The 25,849-nt window shown below is 43.8% G+C and overlaps 1 protein-coding gene across 1 annotated transcript in view; it reads right to left on the reverse strand.

Moving 5' to 3' along the window:
* Positions 1-25,849, reverse strand: part of CD36 (CD36 molecule (CD36 blood group)) — a 111,163-nt gene that overhangs the window by 32,961 nt on the left and 52,353 nt on the right. Inside the window, exons 6-7 of the mRNA XM_063930465.1 lie at positions 12,685-12,734; positions 2,792-2,861 (exon numbers count right to left, since the gene is read on the reverse strand). Of these exons, the coding sequence (XP_063786535.1) occupies positions 2,792-2,861; positions 12,685-12,734 (120 nt within the window). The remainder of the gene's footprint in view (positions 1-2,791; positions 2,862-12,684; positions 12,735-25,849) is intronic.

Raw genomic sequence — 25,849 nt, forward strand, 5'->3', positions numbered from 1 at the left:
GAGACAGGTTAAGCATAAGCACAAAGAAGAGCTATAGGTGTATTGCTGAAGAAAATGTAACAACGGACATATACACCCCTCCTAGTGCTGGTGCACCCCACGTGTGATCACGGCCCCCCAGGTCTCTTTCCCTCCCCTCCAGGTCTCATCCCTGGAACAGTGCAATCCACAGCCAAATTTATCAAAATAGTTTCACATGAGAAACTTCCTCATTGATCACAGGCACTATATTTCTAAAACACTGAATGTTTACAGTTGTCGGTGTATGGGATATACTCAGGCGCTTCTCTGAACTTCAGCAAGCCAAATATGACATGTGGGTATTCTAGTAACCATGGTACATACAGCAAGAAAGTTTGTATGTCACACTGAATGGTGCCATATGTATGACATACAAACTTTCTTCCTGAATGTTTACAGGCTGGTTAAACCACAGTGGCTTAAAAGTGACTTAGAGAACGATGTCACTTTGTGAAAAAAAATTAAATGAAGGGAAAGAGTATATGGATTGAATATAGCAAACTGGACCGTTTCATTAAGACTGTTTCTGTATTATTAGAAGGAAAGGAAAGTTAACTCTAGAATCCAATGATAATTATTACATTATATTTCATTTCCTAAAAATAATTCATCTTAATTGGAACAATATAAAATAAATACTATATTATATTTCTCACCAGTCAAAATAAAAATGTGGTGATTAGTAAAGAAAATAGTGAAATAGAAATATAACACTTGAAATACTGTAAGTCCCTTTCTGATAATGATTAATTCTATAGTATATATTGACTCTACTTATAATACATGAAGACATACATTATTGAGAGTAACATAAGAGCTCTCAATATGTAACAAATCTTGAATGACAAAATGATAGCTGCCAAAGAGTTATTATTCCAAGTGCGAGTTAAGAAAAGTAGCAAACATCTGATTTGTAGACATTAGTTGGAACAAACAGGCTGTTTGTTCCATTTGTATCATTTGTATCATTTGTTTGATTTGATTTGCTTAACTTTTAGGACTTAAGTGAAAATCTGAGGGCCCACAAACTTCTGGTTACTCCCATGTATGATGGACATACAGTATGTGTGCATCATCCACAGTGTGTTGAAAGAGGCTGGGGGCAGACCAGCAGGTCCCAGAGCACTGGGCAAGCTCCCAGCATGATGTGAACGGGGGCATGACACATGACTATGCCCCTAAAGATCAAACACAAGAGGCATGGCATATTAGACACAATGCCACACCCACTTTTGCAGTAACGCACTGGGTGACACCAACCCTAGTGACGTCACTGTGGAATAGTACTGAATGAACAACAGAGAAGCAGTGGAGCTACAGCTGTTAGGGAGCTGCAATTGGAGACACACGGAAGAGAATGCCCACTGACAATGCAGAGGTACAGGCATACATGCTGGAAGTAAGGAGATAAACTGTAGAAAAATAATGCAGGCAGTGGCGAGACCCACAGTAACAAAAAAAGCACAGAACACTAGAGTGCAGGATGCACAATGTGAGAAGCATGCAGCAAGTCCAAGGAGATGAGCAGAAAGTAAGGAAACCTTGAAGGTAGAAGAAGATCTGACACTGAGCTGCCGCCAACACAGTGAATTCAAATAGGGCGCTGTTAGGAAGGGGATTTGTGACTGAATAATGAGATCATATCATGATCAAGACGGAGACTGACACTGCTGTGATGATTCAAAAGCAAATTCCTAGTTATTCCTGCACCAATTAGACAACATCCAACACCCCAAGCTTGGCGAATACAAGCCACAGGCTGGTGCATGACATAGAAGACAGTGTAGCTAAAATGTCTGGGTTTGCCCTTCCACTAAGAGGGCTAATTATTTATTATTATTTATTACCAGTTATTTATATAATGTTATAACATTGAGTTTAATCATCATTCCAATACCCTGATTGTTTTCATCTTAGCCTGTATGTTAGAGAAATGAATACCTCCAACTAAAGCCCAGTGTAATAGCTTGTGGGTGGATGCAGCAGTGGCAAGATTTTTTTTATTTCATCAGCAGACGTAATGCAGCAATTTTAAAGAGGCAGAGAGTCAGGAGCTGCATTGCCAAAATGTAACTGCTACTGTACATTGCAGAAATCTTGCAGCTGCCTAAGGGGTATATGGTATTGACTTATTTTTTAAAATTACTGCTTTAAGAATAGTATAGTAGCTAAATCGCTGTGCTCATGTGGCTGCCAGCAACCTTAAATGAAAACATACTTAAGCAGGTGATATATACAGACATATTATATGCTTCTATTTTGAGCACCTGCACTGCACTAAAACATAGGGGGTAATTCAGATCTGATCGCTGCTGTGCGTTTTCGAACAACGGACGATCAGGTCATAACAGTGCATGCGTATGTACCGCAATGCGCATCGGACAACGGGCATCGCCGGCCCCGATCAGCCTCTTCACATCGCACTGTAGGAGTAAGTCCTGGGCTGCGCAGAGACTGCACAAAGTGGATTTTTGCAGCTCTGCGTACACATGCGATTGCACACTTGTACAGTGAATATACACTCCTACTGGAGGCGGCGACTATCTGATCGCAGGACAGCAAAATTAGCAGCCCAACGATCAGATCTGAATTAGGCCCATTCATGGGATTGCTGCTATAAAGTGACACATTTGAACAACATTCTATGCTACAATCTTTCACACTTATCCAGACTAATTGTTATCAACAGCAGAAATGTACATTTATTAAGGAAAATGTATGACTTTTTTAAGTAAATTCACATTTAGGCTAGTTAGCACTCGTTCCTTACCTGCAGATTTCAGAGGAAAAGAAATATAAAGGAAGGTTTTTATCAATGTATGGAGGAAATGAAGCTGCATCTGTTGAACATAAAAAATGCATAGAAAATTGTTAGTGGTTAACTAATGTATAAAAAAAGATAGATAACAAAAAACAACAACACCTTAAAAGCAATACAATTGTACAACATGTGATTTTGTGGTTTTATTTAGAATGCTAAATAATATATGGAACAAATTACCCCAACCTATAAATTATGAGGTTATTAAAAGTCACAGATGACTTTCAAGACCACATAAATGCACAGTGCTGCAGATCATGGAACTCCATTATGCTTTCAATATCCTTAATACGATAATGTACAGTAATTCCTTATAACATTCCACCCAACTTTTGGAGGAAACATATTGAAATGAAAGCTTGCTGTCAATCGCTTGGTCGCATCATAAAGAGGCAGCTTCAAGCTTAGCGAGATTGGTCATGCCCCTGATAAATAAGTATGTTGTTTAGCATAGCAACACAATTTCCTTGCCATATGCAGCGGAGGCAGGTGAAAACTTCCCAACCAGCTACAATTATAATTGTATAAATGTTTATTATCAAGGGCAGATTGGGAAATCTAAAGTGGCTCTGGGAAAAATTCTGTGTCCTTATGAAGTCTGGACTAAATAGCCTGTTGGTGAGGCCGACACAAACATAGACTGGGTTAGCCCTAGCCACAATACAGTACAAATAGCTATGTAGTTCAGAAAACAGCAAACTACAGTACAGGCAGCAGTCCAGTGGCCCACCATATAGCAGAGACCGCAACCTACTGACAGTCATACAGCACAAGCAGCATCCCAGTGATCACTGTACAGCACACACTACAACCCAGTGATCACCACACAGCACAGACAGTAATCCTGTGACCACGCTGTAGTACAAAGAACATCCTAGTAAGCGCCATAAAATACAAACAACATCCTAAGGACCACTATTGCAGATAAAGCTTCATAGTGGCTGACATTATTTACAAAGAACATCCTAGTTACTGTCATACAACAAAGAAAGCATCCTAGTGACCTTTTAAAAATAAAGACAGCATAACAGTGACCACCATACAGCACAGACATAATTCTAAAGACTATCATACAGCACAGACAGCATCCATGTGGCTGCAATACAATACAGGCAGCATCCCAGTGACCATCATGTAGTATAGATTGTATCCTAGTGATAGAAACATAGAAACATAGAATTTGACGGCAGATAAGAACCACTTGGTCCATCTAGTCTGCCCCTTTTTTATCCTTTAGGTAATCTCAACCCTTTTTGAACCTTAATTCTTTGAAGGATATTCATATGCCTATCCCAAGGTATTCATATGCCTATCCCAAGCATGTTTAAATTGCTCTACAGTCTTAGCCTCTACCACCTCTGATGGGAGGCTATTCCACTTGTCCATTACCCTTTCTGTGAAGTAAGTTTTCCTTAAATTTCCCCTGAACCTGCCTCCCTCCAGTTTCAGTGTATGTCCTTGAGATCTAATACTTCTCTTCCTTTGAAGAATGTTTCCCTCCTGTACTTTGTTAAAACCCTTGGTATATTTGAAAGTTTCTATCATGTCTCCCCTTTCCCTTCTCTCCTCCATACTATACATGTTAAGATCTTTTAGCCTTTCCGGATAAGTTTTGTGATGTAGGCCATGCACCATTTTAGTTGCCCTTCTTTGTACACTCTCTAATGTATTTATATCCTTCTGGAGATATGGTCTCCAGAACTGGACACAGTATTCCAGATGGTGCTGCACCAATGACCTATACAGTGGCATTATTACTTCTTTTTTCCTGCTACTGATTCCTCTCCCTATGCAACCAAGCATCTGACTTGCCTTTCTCATTGCTTTGTTGCATTGCTTTCCTACCTTTAAGTCACTTGAACTAGTGACTCCTAAATCCCTTTCCTCCTCAGTAGTTTCCATTATAGTACCCTTGATACTATATTTAGACTTTGGGTTTTTGAGACCCAAGTGCATGATTTTGCATTTTTTTAGCATTAAACTGTAGTTGCCATAAACTGTGATCACCATACATTTAAGACAGTACATTGGTACCGCAATACACTACAGACAGCATGCCAGTAAAAATCAAACTATATCCCAGTGACTGCCATACAGCAAACAGCAACCCAGTGAACCATCATAGGCCACAAACCGCAACCTAGTGACCACCATAAAATACAGATAGCATCCCAATGACTACATACAATACATGTAGCATACCAGTGACCACCAAACAGCACAGACAGTAACACAGAGACTACCATAATATACATATAGCATCCCAATGACTGCATACATGATAGAATATCAGTGATCACCACAGAGCACAGACAGCATACTAGTGAGTGGCCATAAAGCACAGAAATAACCCACTGACTGCCAAACAGTACAGACAGGAACTCAGTGACTATCATAAAATGCAGACAGAATCACAGTAACTCCTATACAGTACACAGAGCATCACAGTAAACACCAAAAATACTGACAGCCTCCTGCTGACTACAATACAGTATAGAGCATCCTAGTGACTTGCAATACACTACAGAGGCTCCCATAACCCAGCATCCCAGTAACTGCCATACAACACAGACAGCATCCAATTTGCCATCATACAGATCCTACAGCATCCCAGTGACCACCATACCAATATTGCTGTTTCTGCTGTACAGTATAGACAGTACACAGTGACTGCCATACAGTACAGGGCATCCCAGTGACAGTCATACAATACAGACGTGACCAATGACCATGATACAGGATCTAAGTAACTACCATACAGCATAGACAGAATCCAAGTTACCTTCATACAGTACCTACAGCATCCCAGTGACAATCATACAGTACAGACAGCATACCAGTGAGTGCCACACAGTACAGACAGGATCACAGTGACTGCAATACTTCACAGATAACATCCTAGGGACCAACATAAAATACCAATAGCATCTCAGTGACCATCATACAGGATAGACAGTATCCCAGTGATCACCATTAAAAACAGACAGATTCCACTGACTGCCATACAGGACAGAAAGTGTCTCAAGGAGCACCATACAGCACATTCAACCATAATACCAGTGACCACCATAAAGTATAGACTGTATTTCAATGGCCTCCATACAGCCCAGACAACATAGCAATAACTACTATATAGCACAGATGGCATCCCAGTTACTGCGACACCATACAGACAGTACACACAGCACCCCAGTCACTGCCATAGAGCATAGACAATATTTCAATGAGCACCATATAGCACAGACAACATAACAGTGACCACCATACAGCACCAATGGCATCCCACTTATCTTAAAATGCAGATAGCATCCCAGTTATTACCACTGAGAAGACAAAGTATCCCAGTGATCATCACAAAGACCACACAGTGACCAAATTACAGCAAGTTGCAACCCATGGGCCACCATAGAGCATAAAATGCAACCCAATGATCAACATGCAATAAATACATCCTAGTCACCATCATAAAATACATAAACATCCCTGTGTCTGCCATACAATACAAAAAGCATCCCTGTAAGCACCAATAAATACTGACAGCAGCCCCGTGATTGCTATACAGTATAGAACATCCCAATGACCATCAGCTAGTATCCCACTGAATGCTATTCAGCACACACAACTTCTTGTTTTCTCACCTTGACAAAGGGGTGTTAGCACCCCGAAACGTTGGATGGTTTTGTTCACCATTATGGATTAAAGCACAGTATTTTCCAATTGCTTATGTGTCAGTCTCCGAGTGCCGCTGCGTGCTAGGAATTGCTGGTTGTATGACTGTTTATATATATATATATATATATATATATATTTATTGTACACTGTTTACCTGATTCCTTGCAAGATTTTCACTTGTGAAAAGCCTTTAGTTAAGAAGCTCTATGTACGGTTCAGCTGCAAAAACATTCAGCAGCAAGCTGCTGCCTCATATACTGTACATCATGTCACTGCTAGGACTGTCCTCTTTAAGCCTCTGGACAGACAGAGCAGCCCCAACATTATGACCCTATCCCCACCTGCAAATCCCCACCCTATTGGGAAGACAAATTATACAAGGAAACCCTCAAGGCGCCAGCAAATGATTTAAATGTGTGTGATTGATAAGAATATCCGAATAGAATCACCTGCAGGCAGCAATCCTCAAGAACTCTTCTGTAGGAGTTCTAGTACACGATTTTAGCACAAACTTGGTTTTAGCAAAAGCTTTAGCACATTGTTGTGACACAAACTTGCGGACAGAGCACTACTAATAGCACCCAGGGATTCATCTGCCGACTACTCTCGTGGCCTGAGCAGTAAGGACAGAGGTAGTCGGGGTAGCCGGGGACGCCCGGCTCTCAGAACTGAGCATAATATCAAGACACGGCTTACTGCATGGGGAGTCTCATACCTAATAAGAGCCCATTCCGTGTGCGGGCCGAGCGGTGACCGAACACACAAGTGGAAACAAGCGGCAATTCCAACTGGGGCTCCGTACGGGCAGAGCGGTAAATCATTCATATCTGTGCTAACAGCGGGACTGCAAAACGGTGCTGTGAGTATATTGATCAGCTGGCAATACAAAGTATAGTTATAGCCAATAATCACTGTTTTACAGCTCATCCCAGCCACCCAGCCGGAGATCCATCTAATAAGATACAAAGTGTCTGGATACTCACACAGTTATTACACTTGTGACTGACACTCTGCCATATAATCATAATTTGGCAACAAGTTTGTGCTAAAACTGTATGCTAAGATTCAAAGTATCTGGACATTTACATAGTTGTTACATTAGTGTTTTACACTTTGCAATATAGTTACAATTTGGCAACAAGTTTGTGTCACAACAATGTGCTAAATCTTTTGCTAAAACTAAGTTTGTGGTAAAACCGTGGATCGGATATGTTGAAGAGATTCGTATATTCAGATCTAATCTATTATTTTTATAATTTGTTGTAATGTATTTGTACATGTTTTTTAAATTGTGATAAAGCATAAATATTTTATTTTAAAACCACTGGTATTTCTACTTTTTAATAATATTATAATTCAATATCATCCTGCGAGATCTTCTTCCCTATTGGGAAGATTCCAGGTAAACCCTACGGCCAGTTCGCTCTGTCTCTGTGCCTGATACATAGATAACTACAGTATTTATACTGGTCACAAGCCACCCGCTGCAGACATCAATAAAGTGCCCAGAGAAGTACTGTAGCAAGAGCTAGAAATGTATGTATATCTACAATCAGCATGTTCTAAGGTTAAAACCTAAATTTGTGTATTAGATAATAACAATAATGTTAAAAATGTAATTTAAACACATTTTTCAATTACACATTTATAGTTCATAATAACAGCAAAAACAAACTTGCATTCTAAACACTTTATCTATTCGGATCAATTGATTTATGAATTTTCTCAGCAGAACACCATCTTTGATTAATATTTACGGTTCCCCCAAAAATAGGTAACATAGTAACATGGGGTACATTTACTAAGCAGTGATAAGAGCGGAGAAGTGAGACAGTGGAGAAGTTACCCATGGTAACCAATCAGCACTGAAGTAACATCTATAATTTGCATACTATAAAATGATACAGAGCTGATGATTGGTTGATGGGGAAATTTCTCCACTGGCTCACTTCTCCGCTCTTATCACTGCTTAGTAAATGTACCCCATAGTATCTAAGGTTGAAAAAAGACAATTTGTCCATCGAGTTCAACCTATTTGTGGTCTCCTATGAAGTATTATTTTTGGACTAAATTTTGTCTGATGCCTTTTCCACATATCAGGGACGGTCTCCTATTAGAGCTCCTGTCCTTGGATGGTATTAATGATACGTCCAGGCAGTACTTCATTTTTTATTGCCATGAATAGGGGCAATAAGAAATTATAATTATCGGGTCAAAAACCAAGTATTGTGAGTTCATCTTCTCATCTACAAACACTTAAAAAATCGAACAGAATTACCATTGCTTCTTAACCCTCTCACAATCCTTTCATTTCTTACAGCCCAAATACATTTCTGCACCCACTTTATCTACGCTTTTGACTCATTTCATACTAAATCTACACCCATTGAGCCTACACTGCTTTTCTCACCTGCATTTCTGCAATTCTTCTGCTCTGATTCCCTTACAGTCTCCACTCCTACTTCCACTTTCCCTCAACCTATTTACCTACTTAACACTATGTCAAGGCTTTCCTATGCTCCCCACATCACTCAGTGTCTACCTAATAATGTATCTTTATCCTTCCACCCTAGTCTCCTACACCTCCTCCTCTGTCTCCCCTCCATCCCTCTGTTTCCTTCCCCCTCCTTTCCTGTTACCCCACTTTCATTTACCTCTGCCCCATGGTCCGGCTACCCCACAACTCAGCCTTGCTCCCTCTCTCCCTTCCCTGTCACCTCCCCATACCCCCATCCACATCACACTGACCTCCCTCCCTGCCCACCTCCCTCCCTGCCCACCTCCTGCAGTTTCCCCTCCTAGCTCAGGCACCCGTACCATCACTACTCTCTCATCATCCCTGCCCTTAAAGTTAATCTCACCTCATCGCTACAGCAACCCTGATAATCTCATTCACATCTCTCCCACAAACTCATACCCCCTATCCTGTGCCCTCTGGAATGCCAGATCTGTTTGTAACAAACTGGTCCCCACTCATGACCTTTTCATTTCCAACTACCTACACCTACTAGCCATTACTGAAACTTGGATTACGCCCTCTGACACTACTTCTCCTGCTGCTCTCTCTGCTGGGGGCCTCACATTCACACACACACCCCGACCTTGGGGTCGCCATGGGGGTGGTGTTGGGGTCCTTTTACCTTCTAGTTACTCCTACCAACTCATACCACCAGAACCATCCCTTACATTCTCTACCTTTGAGGTCCATGCCATACGCCTCTTCCAACCAGTCCATCTTAGAGTAGCTGTCATTTACCGCACCCCTGGCACTGCTTCCAAATTCATCGACAACTTTGCTTCCTGGCTTCCTCACTTCCTCTCTTCTGACATTCCCTCCATTATCCTAGGTGATTTCAACATCCCTATTGACATCCCCACACAAACCCCTGCCTCTAAACTCCTTAACCTCACCTCTTCACTTGGTCTCTCCCAGTGGACCTCCTCACCCTCCCATGTTAATGGGAGCTCACTGGATCTGGTCTTCACTCACCGCTGTGATATTTCTGATTTTACCAACTCCCCATTTCCCCTCTCTGACCACCACCTGCTCTCCTTTAACCTATCTCTCTCGACTTCCCCATCTCTACCTCCTAAGGCTACCATCACTAAGCGTAGCATTGAAGCTACTGACACCACATTCCTTTCCTCCCTGTTTGATTCACTTCTCTCTCCTATTCTCTCTCTCTCATGCCCTGAACAAGCCACTTCCACATACAATGCATCCCTTACTTCTGCTCTTGACGCTGTTGCTCCACCAACCACTATTCACCCTCGCAAATTAACACCTCAACCCTGGCACACCAAATGCACCAGATATCTGCAAAAATGCTCACGTACTGCTGAGCGACACTGGAGGAAATCACGCTCTAAGGCAGACTTCCTCCATTTCAAACTTATGCTCTCATCCTTCAGTGCTGCCCTTTCCCTTGCTAAACAGTCATACTTCAAGAACCTCATCTCCTTTCAGTCTTCCAACCCCCGGCGCCTCTTTGCCACTCTCAACTCACTCCTCTGCCCACCTCCACCTCGTCTCCCTTCCTCACTCTCTGCTCTTGACTTTGCCACTTACTTCACAGCCAAAATTTACTCCATGCGTCAGGACATCACACCACACCAGACCATCAGTAACCAGCTTTCTCCCATCCCTTACCAACCCTCCCCATCCCTCGCACCTACTCTGACATCTTTCTCCCATACATCTGGAGAGGAAGTCATGGCCCTCATTCGTTCCTGTCCCCTCACCACCTCCCCACTTGACCCTATCCCCTCCCGCCTCCTCCGCTACCTCTCTCCTTCTGCTTGTTCCCATCTTTCCCACCTTCTCAATCTATCCCTCTCATCAGGCACTGTCCCCTCTGCCTTCAAGCATGCACTCATCTCTCCTATTCTTAAAAAATCTACACTTGATCCAAACACTCTCTCCAACTACCGACCCATCTCTCTCCTCCCTTTTGCTTCCAAACTCCTTGAGCATATTGTCTACAACCGCCTTACTTCTTTTCTTTCCTCACACTCACTGCTTGACCGATACCAGTCTGGCTTCCGTCCTCTCAACTCCACTGAAACTGCCCTTACAAAAGTATGCAATGACCTTCATGCTGCTAAATCTAAGGGACACTACTCTATACTTATTCTATTTGATCTCTCTGCTGCTTTTGACACTGTGGACCATCCTCTCCTACTGCAAATTCTTCACTCCATTGGTCTGCGTGACACTGCCCTCTCTTGGCTGTCTTCCTACCTTTCTGACCGTTCTTTCTCTGTCTCCTCTCATGACTCCACCTCCCCCTCACTTCCACTAACTGTAGGGGTACCCCAAGGTTCTGTCCTTGGTCCTCTTCTCTTCTCTCTCTATACGTCCTCACTAGGTAAGCTCATTAGTTCTTTTGGTTTCCAATATCATCTCTATGCTGATGACACCCAAATCTATCTTTCCTCTCCAGACCTCTCCCCTGATCGCCTCACTCGTATCTCCAACTGTCTCTCTGCTACCTCTTCCTGGATGTCCCAGCGCTTTCTTAAACTTAACATGTCTAAGACCGAGCTGATCATCTTCCCTCTCTCCCGCATAACCTCACCTCCTACAATCTCATTATCTATTGATGGCACTACTATCTCCTCTAGCCCCGAAGTGCGCTGTCTTGGAGTAATCCTTGACTCCTCCCTCTCCTTCAAACCACACATTCAGCACCTCTCACGAACCTGCCATTTTCATCTAAAAAATATTTCCAGGATCAGACCCTTTCTGACCCAGGATGCTACTAAGACTCTTATCCACTCACTGGTCATCTCCAGACTGGACTACTGTAATCTGCTCCTGACTGGCATTCCTGACAAATACCTCTCTCCACTCCAATCTATCCTCGATGCTGCTGCCCGGCTCATCTTCCTCACCAAACGCACTACGTCCACCTCTCCTCTCTTACTAGACCTTCACTGGCTCCCCTTCCCTTTCAGAATCCATTTCAAGCTTCTCGCACTCGCTTACAAAGCCCTCACCCACTCCTTTCCCATCTACATCTCTGACCTTATCTCCCTTTACACTCCCACCCGTCCTCTTCGCTCTGCTAATGCACGCCGACTCTCCTGCCTACGGATTACTTCCTCCCACTCCTACCTCCAAGATTTTTCACGTGCTGCACCACTTCTTTGGAATTCCCTACCTCTCCCCCTCAGACTCTCCACCTCTCTACAAAACTTCAAACGGGCTCTCAAGAACCACTTCTTCACCAAACCCAGCCAAATCTCATCCTAACCCTCTGTTCTACACTCTCTATGTACCCCATCTGTGTCACCCCTGTCTGTCTACCCCTCCCCTTTAGAATGTAAGCTCTCACGAGCAGGGCCCTCTTCCCTCATGTGCTTATCCTTTCTTACTTTAATAATCTTCAACTGCACCAAATCCATCAGTCTTCTGCCACCTGATACTTATTCGAGTGTCATCTGCTGATGTAACTATGTTTATTTACCCTGTAGTTGTCCTATACTGTCATCAACTGTAAGTTGCAGTTTTCCTGTTTGATTATTTGTTTATGTACTCTGTAATTGGGCGCTGCGGAACCCTTGTGGCGCCATATAAATAAAGGATAATAATAATAATAATAATAATAATAATAAAGTTTTTGCTATGTGTAAATTTGTAATTTCTTAGACTTGTATGTCACACATACCTGTACCATTTAACTTGTCACAGTAGTTATCACTCCAGTAAGAAAGTGAGCTGAAAAATAATATTTCTTGTTAAATAATTTTAAATGATAGCATTTGGTAAGTCCTTTACAAGGCAAAACCATATTGTGTTTGTCTTTTAAATGATTGCCCCTTTAAAACACAGGCTATTACATTTTCCCCTATTGCTTATTGTAAGTGAGGCAAAGCTGTCTGTAACCTCTGTATCTATCACCTGGATATTAAGCTCCTGACTCTTAGGGAGAGATGTACTAAGCAGTGATAAAAGTGGAGAAGGGAGCATGTGGAGAGGTTGCCCATGGCAACTAATCAGCATTAATGTAACATTTATATTTTGCATACTATAAAAGTATACAGAGCAGCTGATTGGTTGCCATGGGCAACTTCTCTATTGGCTCACTTCTCCACTTTTATCACTACTTAGTACATATTTCTCCCTTATTACCTGATTCAGATGTGTACGCAATTCCAATATTTTTGCAGTTGACCAATGTTCTGTCTACTGCTCACTTTGGTAAATATACCCTGTGGAGATGTTGCCCATAGCAGCCAATCAGATTCTGCATATCATTAAATCTAGCACCTTCTGGAAAATAATAGCTAGAATATGATTGGTTGCTATGGACAACATCACCACTTCCAAAAACTTGCACTTTAGTAAATATACCTCTCAGAAATAGAGGACTGCCAAGAGGATTTCCATGCCCAGTGCAGCTGCTTCTTTTGTCCAATAGGGTATGTTATTGCTATGTTGACAATCACAATGTTGACAGTCAGAAGGTCGACACCATACTGTCGATTCTCTTAATGTCGATATTGTTAAAATGTCGATATTAACAAAATGTTGACAAGTAATGTTGACACAGTCAAAATGTTGCCAATAGAAATTTTAGGGCTAGGGGTTAGGATGAAAAATGGTTGTTGCATTACGTACTTGAAAATTACATTTTATCAGTGTCAACATTTTACAGGCCATCATTGTGGTTGACATTCTTAACATGTTGACATTTTAAACCTGTCACATTATGGTGTTGAGATAATGAATGTTGAGTAAATATACAGAACCACACCCTTAGGCTCAGGGCGTATCTATAATGGGTGCAGGGGGTGCATCTGCTACAGTGGTCAGGTCTACTAAAATCACACAGCAAGTGCAGTGAAGCATAAAAAAGGGTAGACCATGGGTCAAAGGAGGTCTGCATGGGGTGGAGTGATTGCAGTTGGCAGTCACTGTGACACAATTTAATGACGTAATATTATGACCATGAAAAAACCCTTTCAGGTTGCAGAATATTAAAAATATAGATAAGATTCACATTAAATCAAATATTGATTTCTTTTAAATGCAATTTAAATAATTAAATTTAATAAAAGTACATTGTTGTGTTGATGAGCTACATACTGTATAACTAATAGATACACTTTTTTATTTAAAAAAAAGTTAAATAATAATTGAAACACTACTGCATTAAAAAGAATACTTTATCCAATATTCACTGCCTTGATTCTTGATAAATATGCTCCCAAATGGAGTTATTGCTGTCAATAATCCCTTTAATATATTGGACATTCGGGGAACAAGCCCTTTCGCCAGCAATAACATGTTTTCTCCAGAAGAAAGGGCTTTTTGTCCTTTTATAAATCAGCCAAGTACTGTATTTTCCCTAAAGCTACCATTACTAACGGGCTGAAAGTCGTGGGTTGTGTACACCCCCCGTAGGGATGACCATCAGGGGCTAACCTTCAGAGGTACCATAGGTTATTACCATTGATGGCATGAAACCATCAATGGTGAAACATAAATGTTTTGCACCCCTCAATGGCCAAAACTGCTGGGGGGCATATTGGACTGCGGGCCAGTCAGCGCCAGGAGTGTACAGTAGCTTAGCGGGATAAGCTCTGTGCCACCTTTGACAATGGGAAAGAAATCATTTGTTCCCAGTCTGCAATCGATGGTGCTGAGCATCATATCACCATCACTGATGGCAAACCCATTGCCCATCACTTACAAACAATTGATTGTTGTTAATGGGTCCTGACTAAAGTGTGCTAGACTAAAGTGTGCTAGCCAGTCCCTGCTACTCTTGCAGCTCAGTGCAATCCTGACTAAAGTGTGCTAGCCAGTCCCTGCTACTCTTGCAGCTCAGTGCAATCCTGCCTCTCAACTAGGGCTCTGAATAGTTTACAAGGAGATATAAGACATTCTGCAGTTGCCTGTGATCTCTGTTATTGACAATCATGGAGTCTAATGAAGATTGTAAGTATATTTTTAGTACTTTATAAATATCAATTGAGGTCAATTGAGGTCTGCTGTATACAATTTGTAAGTTATTACTAACTGCATACCTCCTAACATTTAGGATTGGGAGGTGGAACATAGTGTGCATAATGTATGCGTGTACACAAAATGGGGTTTGGGCTAATTACACTCCTCCATTACATATCACATCTCTCTTCAGTGTTTGGATAGCACACATTAATTTGTAACAGTTTCCATGTTATTTGCTATTTATTAATCCATGATAAGATGTTTGTGGCAAATAGAAACATAATATTCACCTGTTGACATTTTGATTGCAGACATTTTATACCTGACAACATTCTTGTGTCAACATTTTGATTGTCAACATTGTCAATATACCAGACCCATTCTGATACTGTCTTAACCAGCAATTCTTCATTTTGATGCTTTTGAGCAATGTAAACTTGGATAATAAACTTGATAAATAGTATGCTACGCCCTATTGCATTGTAGAGGACCTAATAGTTATTCAGCACTAGCCACAATGGGGCTCATGCATTTGAGGGGAAAAAAGCAGGTATGAAAATGCATTTCAAGATATGTCTAGCTCTGCAATACTAATATATGCCACTTTATGCCAAGAGAAAACAGTATACTAAGTCAGAGGATCCCAAACGTGGTCATCTCAGCACCATAATGGTCAAGGTTTTAAGTATATCCATGCTTCGCCACAGGTAACTTAATTAGTACCTCAGTCAATTTGACTTAACTAGCTGTACTGAGCCATGGATATCCTTAAAATCTGGACTGTTAGGGTGCCTTGAGGATGGTGTTTGGGAACCACTGGCCTAAGTGCTTTTTTATGCCTAAATATGTGTCTGGACAGTGTTATTAATAAAATAAAAAAATGCATTTACCACATACTGTAAAATACAGTTAAATTCAGGCACAAATACAAATTAAATTGTGTTGAATTCAGTGCAAGCATTTGTTGTCTTTCCCTTTAAAATCAAATAGGTATATTGTTAATTGCTGCTGTGTGACTGTAAATATAATTTAAGTAATGAAAATTGACGAGCATGACCTCAAATTACATAGCTGCCTCACAGAGTCACAAATGATTTCTATAGATCACTGGGAGGGTTTCAGACACAAGCCACCAATTAGAAAGAGTTGCTGACTGTCATCATCAATTCATATTTTGCACCAAAGACTGAGCATCAACAGGAGATTTACCTCCTGACAGGTCCTGGTCTACCTCGGTCACATGTCTGAGTATATCTAATCACCAAAATTAAATAGACTTTAACCTGTTTTATTTTGTTTGGTGCTGCAGAACCTTTGTAGTGCAATAAAAATAAAGTATAATAATAATATTGGGATATTTTATCAAGAGTAGCTTTGAGTCGCAACATGGAATTTTGCACATTGTTCTCAAAGTGTGGTCTAATTTTGAACTTGGTGGTGAAAATGAGGGTACAGATGCATCTGGACAAAAGATGCTGAGCAGGAGATAGACGTCCATCTCTCTGAGTTTTTCTCCCTATAACAAATACTGCACTTTCTGCTAGTCCATGGACTGTATATGGCGAGGACAAATGAGATGTCCCATTTACTGGTGAAAGTCTGGAACTCACCTCTCATAAACTGCATGGCATTGTCAGTAAGTAGCTTGCGTTACATGCCATGTGCAGAAAAGTGTCTTTTCATTTTGTTGATGACTGTGGCACTTGACAGTTTGGGAAGATAATTTATCTCAAACCAACTGGAAAATGAATCAACTAACACAAGGTGCTCTTTACCCATCCATTCATAGAGTACAAATTGTCCAAGGGAGGTCAGGAACCTCATGGAGAGTGAGCATTTCCTTGGCATGATGAGCCCTGTAAAACATTGCAGGGGTAAAGGCAGTGCCAACCTGCTCAACGTCAGCAACAATAGAAGGCCATCCTTATCCAGGGCATACTTAACCAGCCATATGGTGGCTTCATGTCCAGGGTGCCCCTGGTGGGTCTGCTAAGCATAGAAACCTTGCACGTCATAAGGTATCACAAAATGCTGACCACGCAAGAGGATGCCATTTGAGAGGGTTAATTCCAGTGGCGGCTGCAGTCACTTGGCTTCAACGCTGACTACATAGTAAAGGGGGGAGCAGGGAAGCACATATGAAGGGTCTACTACAGTATGCCGGCGCTTGGGATCCCAGCGCACAGCATACCGGTGCCTTGATCCTGATGCCAGTATACCGGCAGCGGGGCAGCGCAAAAGAGTCCCTTGTAGGCTTGCTGTGCTTGCCACGCTGCGGGCATGTTGGCGTGCTACTCGCGCCTTGCTATTCTCCCTCCAGGGGTGGCGTGGACTCCCCAAGAGGGAAACTAGTTGTCGGCTGTCACAACTGAGGGCTGGTGAAGGTAGCTGGAAGCCTCAGTTATAGGGGCTGATGGGTACCGGAATTTAGGTGGAGTGAGTGGACTCCTAGACATACGTCAGACAGTAGCAGTAAGTGCCCGAAGGCGTGACCACGACAACTGGAATATCTTTGAGGATATTTATTAAATAAAAAGTCATATAAGGTGCAATGAAATAAACAAAAGTCACAGGTGAGTATAATACAGCTGGTTAGGACCAGTAATCCGGAATGAGTGTGAAAGTTCAGTATAACACTTGGGAGCCCAGGTGAGGTATAACGTGAAGTTGGGAGTAGCAGGTGAACTGTAAATAATACTGGGGTGCTCAGGTAAATAATAAATGAAGCTGGGGTTTGTGGAAAAAGTGTAGGTGAAGCTGGGGTTCGCAGGAAATTTGTAGGCGAAGCTGGGGTTCGCAGGAGAGCTGTAAAAGAAGCTGGGGTTCGCAGGAGAGCTGTAGAAGAAGCTGGGGTTCGCAGGAGAGCTGTAGAAGAAGCTGGAGTTCGCAGGAGAGCTGTAGAAGAAGCTGGGGTTCACAGGAACACAGAGGGTAACTGGAGAGGGGCTACTGGAAAGCCGTAGCATAACCCTTTAGTTAGCACTGGGTGCGGGAGCAAAGATGACAGACTGCACCACAGGGTTTAAACACTGGAGAGCTGGAACAACACCGCAAGAGGAAACCACCAGGGAGTCAGGCTGAACTGCAGGAGTAGTCCACAGTGAACTGCACACTGTATTCACAGGATAGACAATTGAAGCACTGACAACCTTCTGGGTGTGGAGACAGGATATTTATACCAGATGAGCAGCAGGGATTGGCTGACCATAATACCTGGGCTCCAGCAGCACTGAGGATAGATGGAATAATGACATGTGACTAGAGTCCATCATGGCTGCGCCCATAGACACGGACTGAAGGGGAATTAAGTACTGTGAAGCATGTGTAAAAATGGCGGCGGAGGCCGCAGCAGCAGAAATTCACGCGGCCAGCCGCGCACAACGGCCACAGGGACAGAAGCGGCATCAGAGACACATGGAGGACGCACATCCAAGAGAGGACCACAGGCACGGCGGTGACGGCCACGATGGGGCTGAGAGCGCTGCACCTCCGTGAGTACATATACCAAGGTGGCCGCTGAAACCAGCGCTGCGAGCAATAACCATAGCTAAAGCCAGGCCCTAGCCCACTGAGCCAACCTCAGGAGACACCTAACGGGTAGAAAATGGTGTCTCAGTACCCGGATCGTGACAGCACCCTTTGTTATGAGCCACGGCTGTGGCTCATTCCTGTTTTGCATTTTGGTTATGTATTTTATGTTATACTTCTGTTTATGTTCCCCGTGGGTGTCATGGGGTGCTCGGAGCTCACCCTTAAGGAGAGGATACTGTTATGAACCACAGGTAGTGGTTCATTCCTATTTTATGTTTTTAGTTCTCTTGCAGGCCAGGATTTCCCTTTGCTCTGGTTTAGAAGATTATTGTTTTTCTGTCAGTGGTGAGTCTGTGTAATTGCAGCCTGTTTCCATGTGGTTGGCCTCACCTGTCTGCTAATTGCATCTTGTCAGTTTGGAGTCATGCAACAGGGCAGCTGCACGACATAATTAATTAGGCCTCTCTGTTATATGCTGGCTCAGTGCAATTCACAGACGCTGGTGATATTTCCTGGGTTCCAGAGTTCTTGAGTTATGAGCTAGTCCCTGCCAGTGCCTGAGCTCCTGTCTAGCAGTGTCTGTCTAGCTGCTTCCGGTGTCGGTTCCTGTGTCAGTTCCTGTGTCTGATTCCGTGTCCTGCCGTGAAGCATTCCTGTCCAGAAGTCCTGTGGCTTTGCCTGTGCCTGGTCGAGTTTCTGGCTTCTTGGTGTCCACCGGTCTGTCATTTGGGATTCTGCCAGTCCTCCAGTTCTGAGAGTCTGTGTCGGCAGCATTGGGGGTTCCTGTCCGTTTGCCAGTATTTGTACCGGTTCTGTGAGTAGCGGCTTTGCCGCGTCCGTCGGCCTAGGCTGCTGTATTCCTTTGTTATATTTAGTTACTGGTGTTTTGCAGAGGGTTCTGCTTATGCTGTCACCGCCGGTACACAAAAGTATTGTGTCGGCGTGTGGACAGCATTTCCTTTGGTTGTTCTTTTCCTTTGGCGGCAAGCCGCACATACATTTAGTTTTAGGCTAGTCAGTAGCCCCTGGCTTTGGTTGTTTCAGTTAGAGGTCCCCTTGTTATTACCCTGTCTCAGTTCACGCTTTGTCTCCCTTTAAGACCTGCGGGGGCATCGGAGTTGGGCAGACCTAATCCGCCCTTCAAACACGGCTGCCATGGGCCTAAGAAACCATAGTCATGCAGGCGTGAACTGACCACACGGGTAAAACAATGGAGGTAGGGTGCTAGGGGCTATTTCCACACCACACCTTGTTTCAGCGTCACGTTCTGGTGCTCAGGACTCACTACGCAACATCTCCCTTGTTCTGAGCACCAGGAACCTAACACCCTTTGGGAGTGGCCCCAGGACACTTCTTTGGTTTACGTGGGAACCTGGAATGAAATTTTTGGACCAATTTAGGAGCGTAAACATCAGAAGCATTCGTCCAGGAACGTTCTTCAGGTCCATAGCCATTCCAATCTATCAAATACTGGCGATGACCATATCTGATACGAGAATCCAGTATCTGGGCGACCTCATACTCAACACCCCGTTGAGTTTGGACCTTGGGAGCAGAGGGTAACACAGAATTAAAATGATTCAAAATCACAGGTTTGAGGAGAGAAACATGGAACATTTTATGGACTTTCAAGAATGGAGGTAGTTGAAGTTTATAGGCCACTGGGTTGACAACTTACTTAATGACGAAAGGACAGATATAGCTGTGGACGAATTTCATACTCAGAACCCTCAGTCATAGATTCTTCGTGGATAGCTAAACACGGTCACCAACTTTTAGGGCAGGGATTGCCCTACGCTTTCTATCTGCAAATCTCTTGTACCTGGAGGATGCTTTTAAAAAAGCTGCACGAACATTCTTCCAGTTATTTGAAAACTGTCGAATCATGATGCAGGCACTGATGTTGCTGGAAATGGCTGGAACTCATGCACTTTTGGATGAAACCTATAATTGGTGAGGAATGGCATGGAGGAAGATGAAGAATGGTACTGATTGTTATGACAGAATTCAGCCCACAGGAGCAGTTGAACCCAATCATCCTGGGAGGAGGATACATAGAGACGGAGAAAGGCCTCCAAGTCTTGATTCACCCTCTCAGTCTGCCCATTGGTTTGAGGATGATAGGCTGTAGAGAACTTCAGCTTGACTTGGAGTGCTTGACAAAGGCTTCGCCAGAACTTGGCCACAAACTGAACACCTCTATCGGAAATTATCTTCTCAGGCAGACCATGTAATCTGAAGATCTCCTGAAAAAAGAATTGTGCCAACTTGGGAGCTGACAGAAGACCAGTGTGCGGGATGAAATGTGCCATCTTGGTGAACCGGTCAACTGCCACCCAGATGGTATTGAATTTATCCCACATAGGGGTCGATTCTATTCGGCAACTAATGAATAGCGCCGGGAATTAGCTCCCGACGCTATTCAATTCAACAACTAATTACCTGCAATTGTCGGGAATTCTTCTCTCATCCCCGGGGGATGAGAGAAGAAAGCCGACAAAAGTGCTGCCTCGCGGCCGGCGCGAGGCTGATTCTGTCGGGAATCAGCCTCGCGCCGGGTAGTTAAGTCGGAGAATGCCCGTTCTCCCGACAATTCAACCTGTTTTGTCGGCGAGAACGGGCCATCGCCGACGTAACTAGTTGCTGAATTGAATAGCGTCGAGAGCTAATTCCCGGCGCTATTCATTAGTTGCCGAATAGAATCGACCCCATAGGGAGATCCGTGACGAAGTCCATCGAGAGATGAGTCCATGGACAATGAAGAATAGACAAAGCAACCAGTTGCCCAGCGGGTGACTGGTGGGGTACTTTGTGAGGGGCACATTTTGGGCAGGAGGCCACAAATTCAGTAATGTCCTTCTTTAGGGTCGGCCACCAGTATGATCTGGAAACAAATTCTAAGGTCTTGCGTATGCCCGCGTACCCGGCAAAGTGAGAGGAATGTGTCCAATGCAAGAGCTTCCTTCTGAGAGCTGGCTTCGCAAAACTTTTCCCTGGCGGGGGCATAGAGTCCATCCTCACTGTGGAGAACGCCACTGGATCAATGATATAATGCTTGTCAGTAGATTCAGACTCATTTTCTTGCTCCCAGGAGCGGGAAAGGGCATCGGCCTTACGATTTTGTGACCCTGGACAAAACTGCAACTTGAAATCAAATCTGGAAAAGAAAAGTGCCCACCTGGCTTGGCGAGGGTTAAGACATTGAGCACCTTTTAGATACAGGAGGTTTTTGTGATCCGTCATAATAGTGATGGGATGAGAAGCTCCCTCCAACAGGTAGCTCCATTCTTCCAAAGCAAGCTTAATCGCCAAAAGTTCTTGATCGCCGATGGCGTAGTTACACTCTGCAGGAATTTTCATGAGAAGAAGCCACAGGGATGTAGATGACCATCGTTAGCTCTTTGAGACAGTACTGCGCCCACTCCAACAGAAAAGGCGTCCACCTCAAGGATGAAGGGAGAGCTGGTATCTGGCTGTTTCAAAACTGGAGCAGTGATGAATCTTTGTTTTAACAAATGAAACGCTTGGGAAGCTTCCTCTGGCCATTTGGAAGGATTGGCACCCTTTTTGGTAAGAGCCGTAATAGGCGCTACAATGGTGGAAAAGTCTTGAATAAATTTCCTGTAGTAATTGGCAAACCCTAGGAACCTTTGGATGCCCTTGAGGTTTACAGGAATCAGCCAATCTTGGATTGCTTGAAGTTTCTCGGGGTCCATCTCCAGACTGGAACCGGATACAATATACCCCAGAAACGGGATGGATTTAACTTCAAAGACGCACTTCTCCAGTTTGCAATATAGATGATTGGTACGGAGACGGGACAAGACATCTTTCACCCAGAACCGATGTTCCTCCAAATCATTCGCAAAGATAAGGATATCATCGAGATAAACCACAACGTGATGATAAAGGATGTCTCTGAAGATTTCATTCACGAAGTGTTGGAGTACCGCTGGAGCATTGCTGAGTCCGAAAGGCATGACGAGGTACTCGTAATGTTCGTAACGGGTGTTAAAAGTGGTCTTCCACTCGTCACCCTTTCGGATACGGATAAGATTATAAGCACCCCTCAGATCTAACTTTGTGAAGATAGTGGCTCCACTGACGCGGTCAAACAGCTCGGTGATAAGCGGCAGAGGGTATCGATTTTTCACAGTGATGTCATTCAGACCATGGTAGTCAATACAAGGCCACAGGCCACCATCTTTCTTCTTTACAAAGAACAAAGAAGAAGCCTGCGCCAGCTGAAGAAGATGAAGGCCAGATGAATCCTATAGCCAGGTTTTCCTTGATATACTCCTCCATGGAGGAGTTGTACTGGAGAGCTGGAACAACACCGCAAGAGGAAACCACCAGGGAGTCAGGATGAACTACAGGAGTAGTCCACAGTGAACTGCACACTGTATTCACAGGGTAGACAATGGAAGCACTGACAACATTCTGGGTGTGGAGACAGGATATTTATACCTGATGAGCAGCAGGGATTGGCTGACCATAATACCTGGGCTCCAGCAGCACTGAGGATAGATGGAATAATGACATGTGACTAGAGTCCATCATGGCTGCGCCCATAGACAGGGACTGAAGGGGAATTAAGTACTGTGAAGCATGTGTAAAAATGGCGGCGGAGGCCGCAGCAGCAGAACTTCACGCGCCCAGACGCGCACAACGGCCACAGGGACAGAAGCGGCATCAGAGACACATGGAGGACGCACATCCAGGAGAGGACCACAGGCGCGGCAGTGATGGCCGCGATGGGGCTGAGAGCGCCGCACCTCCGTGAGTACATATACCGAGGCGGCCGCTGAAACCAGTGCTGTGAGCAATAACCATAGCTAAAGCCCGTCCCTAGCCTGCTGAGCCAACCTCAGGAGACACCTAACAAGTAGAAAATGGTGTCTCAGTACCCGGATCGTGACATCGGCATGCCAGCTCTCGGGATTCCAGTGCTGGTATGCTGAGCACTGGCATCCCTACAGCCAGCATATCAAGTGTCACCCCATATGAACATACACGCAGAGATGTAGGTAACATATGTGCTGGCTGCAGGTCCCCAGGAGTTTGGAAGCACTGTGTGTATCCTAGACCCAGCATTTGCAAAAGGCCCATTCCCCCCTCCCCCCCCCCCCCGTACTATTTAATCAGCGCTGCAGCCCATGGGGTTGCAGCCAATGCTGGTTAATTAATTGCAGAAGGCACTTCACATGGTGTCAGAAGTCTGACAGTGATGACACAAGGTTTCTTATGCATAGATATGATGGTTTTCAATAATACAATTGCAGATGCTCAAGTTTAAGAAGGAATGGCGCATATATTGCTGTGCAGGACTCTAAGACAAGACAAAAAATGGTACAGGCATATAACTTGATAAAACTAGCTGGGGCTGAGGCTGTTGATAAGGCAAATACATTTGCTATTCAGAGGAAAGACCCAGAAACACTAATAAAAAAGTTTGATGAGATGCTTACTGGTATTTTTTTTATAATGAACAGACATGATTTTAACACTGCTCTGCAGAGCCCCTCTGAGATGCTGCTAGATTGAAACTACTTGCAAAGAAATGTGATTATGGTGCTTTAGCAAGTGAGTTTATCAGGGACAGGATTGTGTGTGGAACTTATAAGGATGTTACTCTTGCACATTTATTACATGCAGGCCCGGCGTAACCAGCTCAGCAAAGGGATGCAAAGCAGGTAAGCGCCGGGCTGAAGAGGTACTCTCTCTGCTCTGCCTCCCTGTTCTGCACCTGTTTCCCTGCTGCTGCCAGCTGCAGTGCCTGTCACACCAGACAGGCAGCGGCGCCAGCAACTTGATGCCTCCTCTTCCCCCCTGACAGCGTCATCTTCACTCAGTGTTCAGTCTGAAAAGGGGATGGGGCTACAAGGCACCGAGGGGCGGAGCTACACGAGACCAGGCAGGCTGCAGAGGGTGACAGAGAAACTGTTATAAATACGGCCAGCCAGATGGTAAGTTGAGGGAGAGTGAGTGAGAAAGTGTGTGTGTGTATGTGTGTGTATCTACAGTATGTGTGTGTATCTGTGTGTATTTATGTATGTATGTGTGTGTGTGTGTGTGTGTGTTTGTGTGAGGGGGGGCATGATTTGTATAGATGGCACTTCTGTGGGCATTATATGTAACCGGCGGTACTGTAAGGGCTATTATGTGTGTAATCGGTGCTACCACAGGGGCTATTATATGTAACCAGCGCTATTATTTGTGTAACCAGCACTACCACAGGGGCTAATATATGTAACCCTTGCTACTACAGGGGCTATAATGTGTGTAACCGGCGCTACCACAGGGGCTATTATATGTAACTAGTGCTACTACAGGGGCTATTATGTGTGTTACCAGCGCTACCACAGGTGCTTTTATATGTAACCAGCGTTACCACAGGGGCTATTATGTGTGTAACCGGTGCTACCACAGTGGCTATTATATGTAACCAGCGCCACCACAGGGGCTATTATGTGTGTAACCGGTGCTTCTACAGGAGCTATTATGTGTATAACCGGTGCTACTACAGGGGTTATCATATGTAACTGGCACTACTACAGGGGCTATTATGTGTATAAGCAGTGCTACTACAGGAGGTATTATGTGTATAAGTGGCACTACTACAGGGGCTATTATGTGTATAACCGGCGCTACTACTGGGGACATTATGTGTATAAACAGCACTACTATGCTCAGGGGCTATTATGTGTGTAACCCGTGCTACTACAGGAGCTATTATGTGTATAACCGGTGCTACTACAGGGGCTATTATGTGTATAATCCGAGCAACTACAGGGGCTATTTTGTGTGTAACTGTTGCTTCTACAGGGGTTATTATGTGTATAACCGGCGCTACTACAGGGGCTATCATATGTAACCGGCGCTACTACAGGGGCTATTATGTGTGTAACCGGTGCTTCTACAGGAGCTATTATGTGTATAACCGGTGCTACTACAGGGGTTATCATATGTAACTGGCACTACTACAGGGGCTATTATGTGTATAAGCAGTGCTACTACAGGGGGTATTATGTGTATAAGTGGCACTACTACAGGGGCTATTATGTGTATAACCGGCGCTACTACTGGGGACATTATGTGTATAAACAGCACTACTATGCTCAAGGGCTATTATGTGTGTAACCCGTGCTACTACAGGAGCTATTATGTGTATAATCCGAGCAACTACAGGGGCTATTATGTGTGTAACTGTTGCTTCTACAGGGGTTATTATGTGTATAACCGGTGCTACTACAGGGGCTATCATATGTAATCGGCGCTACTACAGGGGCTATTATGTGTATAAGCGGTGCTGCTACAGGGGGTATTATGTGTATAAGTGGCGCTAC

The sequence above is a fragment of the Pseudophryne corroboree genome, chromosome 6, assembly GCF_028390025.1.
Source record: "Pseudophryne corroboree isolate aPseCor3 chromosome 6, aPseCor3.hap2, whole genome shotgun sequence".
Lineage (NCBI taxonomy): Eukaryota > Metazoa > Chordata > Amphibia > Anura > Myobatrachidae > Pseudophryne > Pseudophryne corroboree.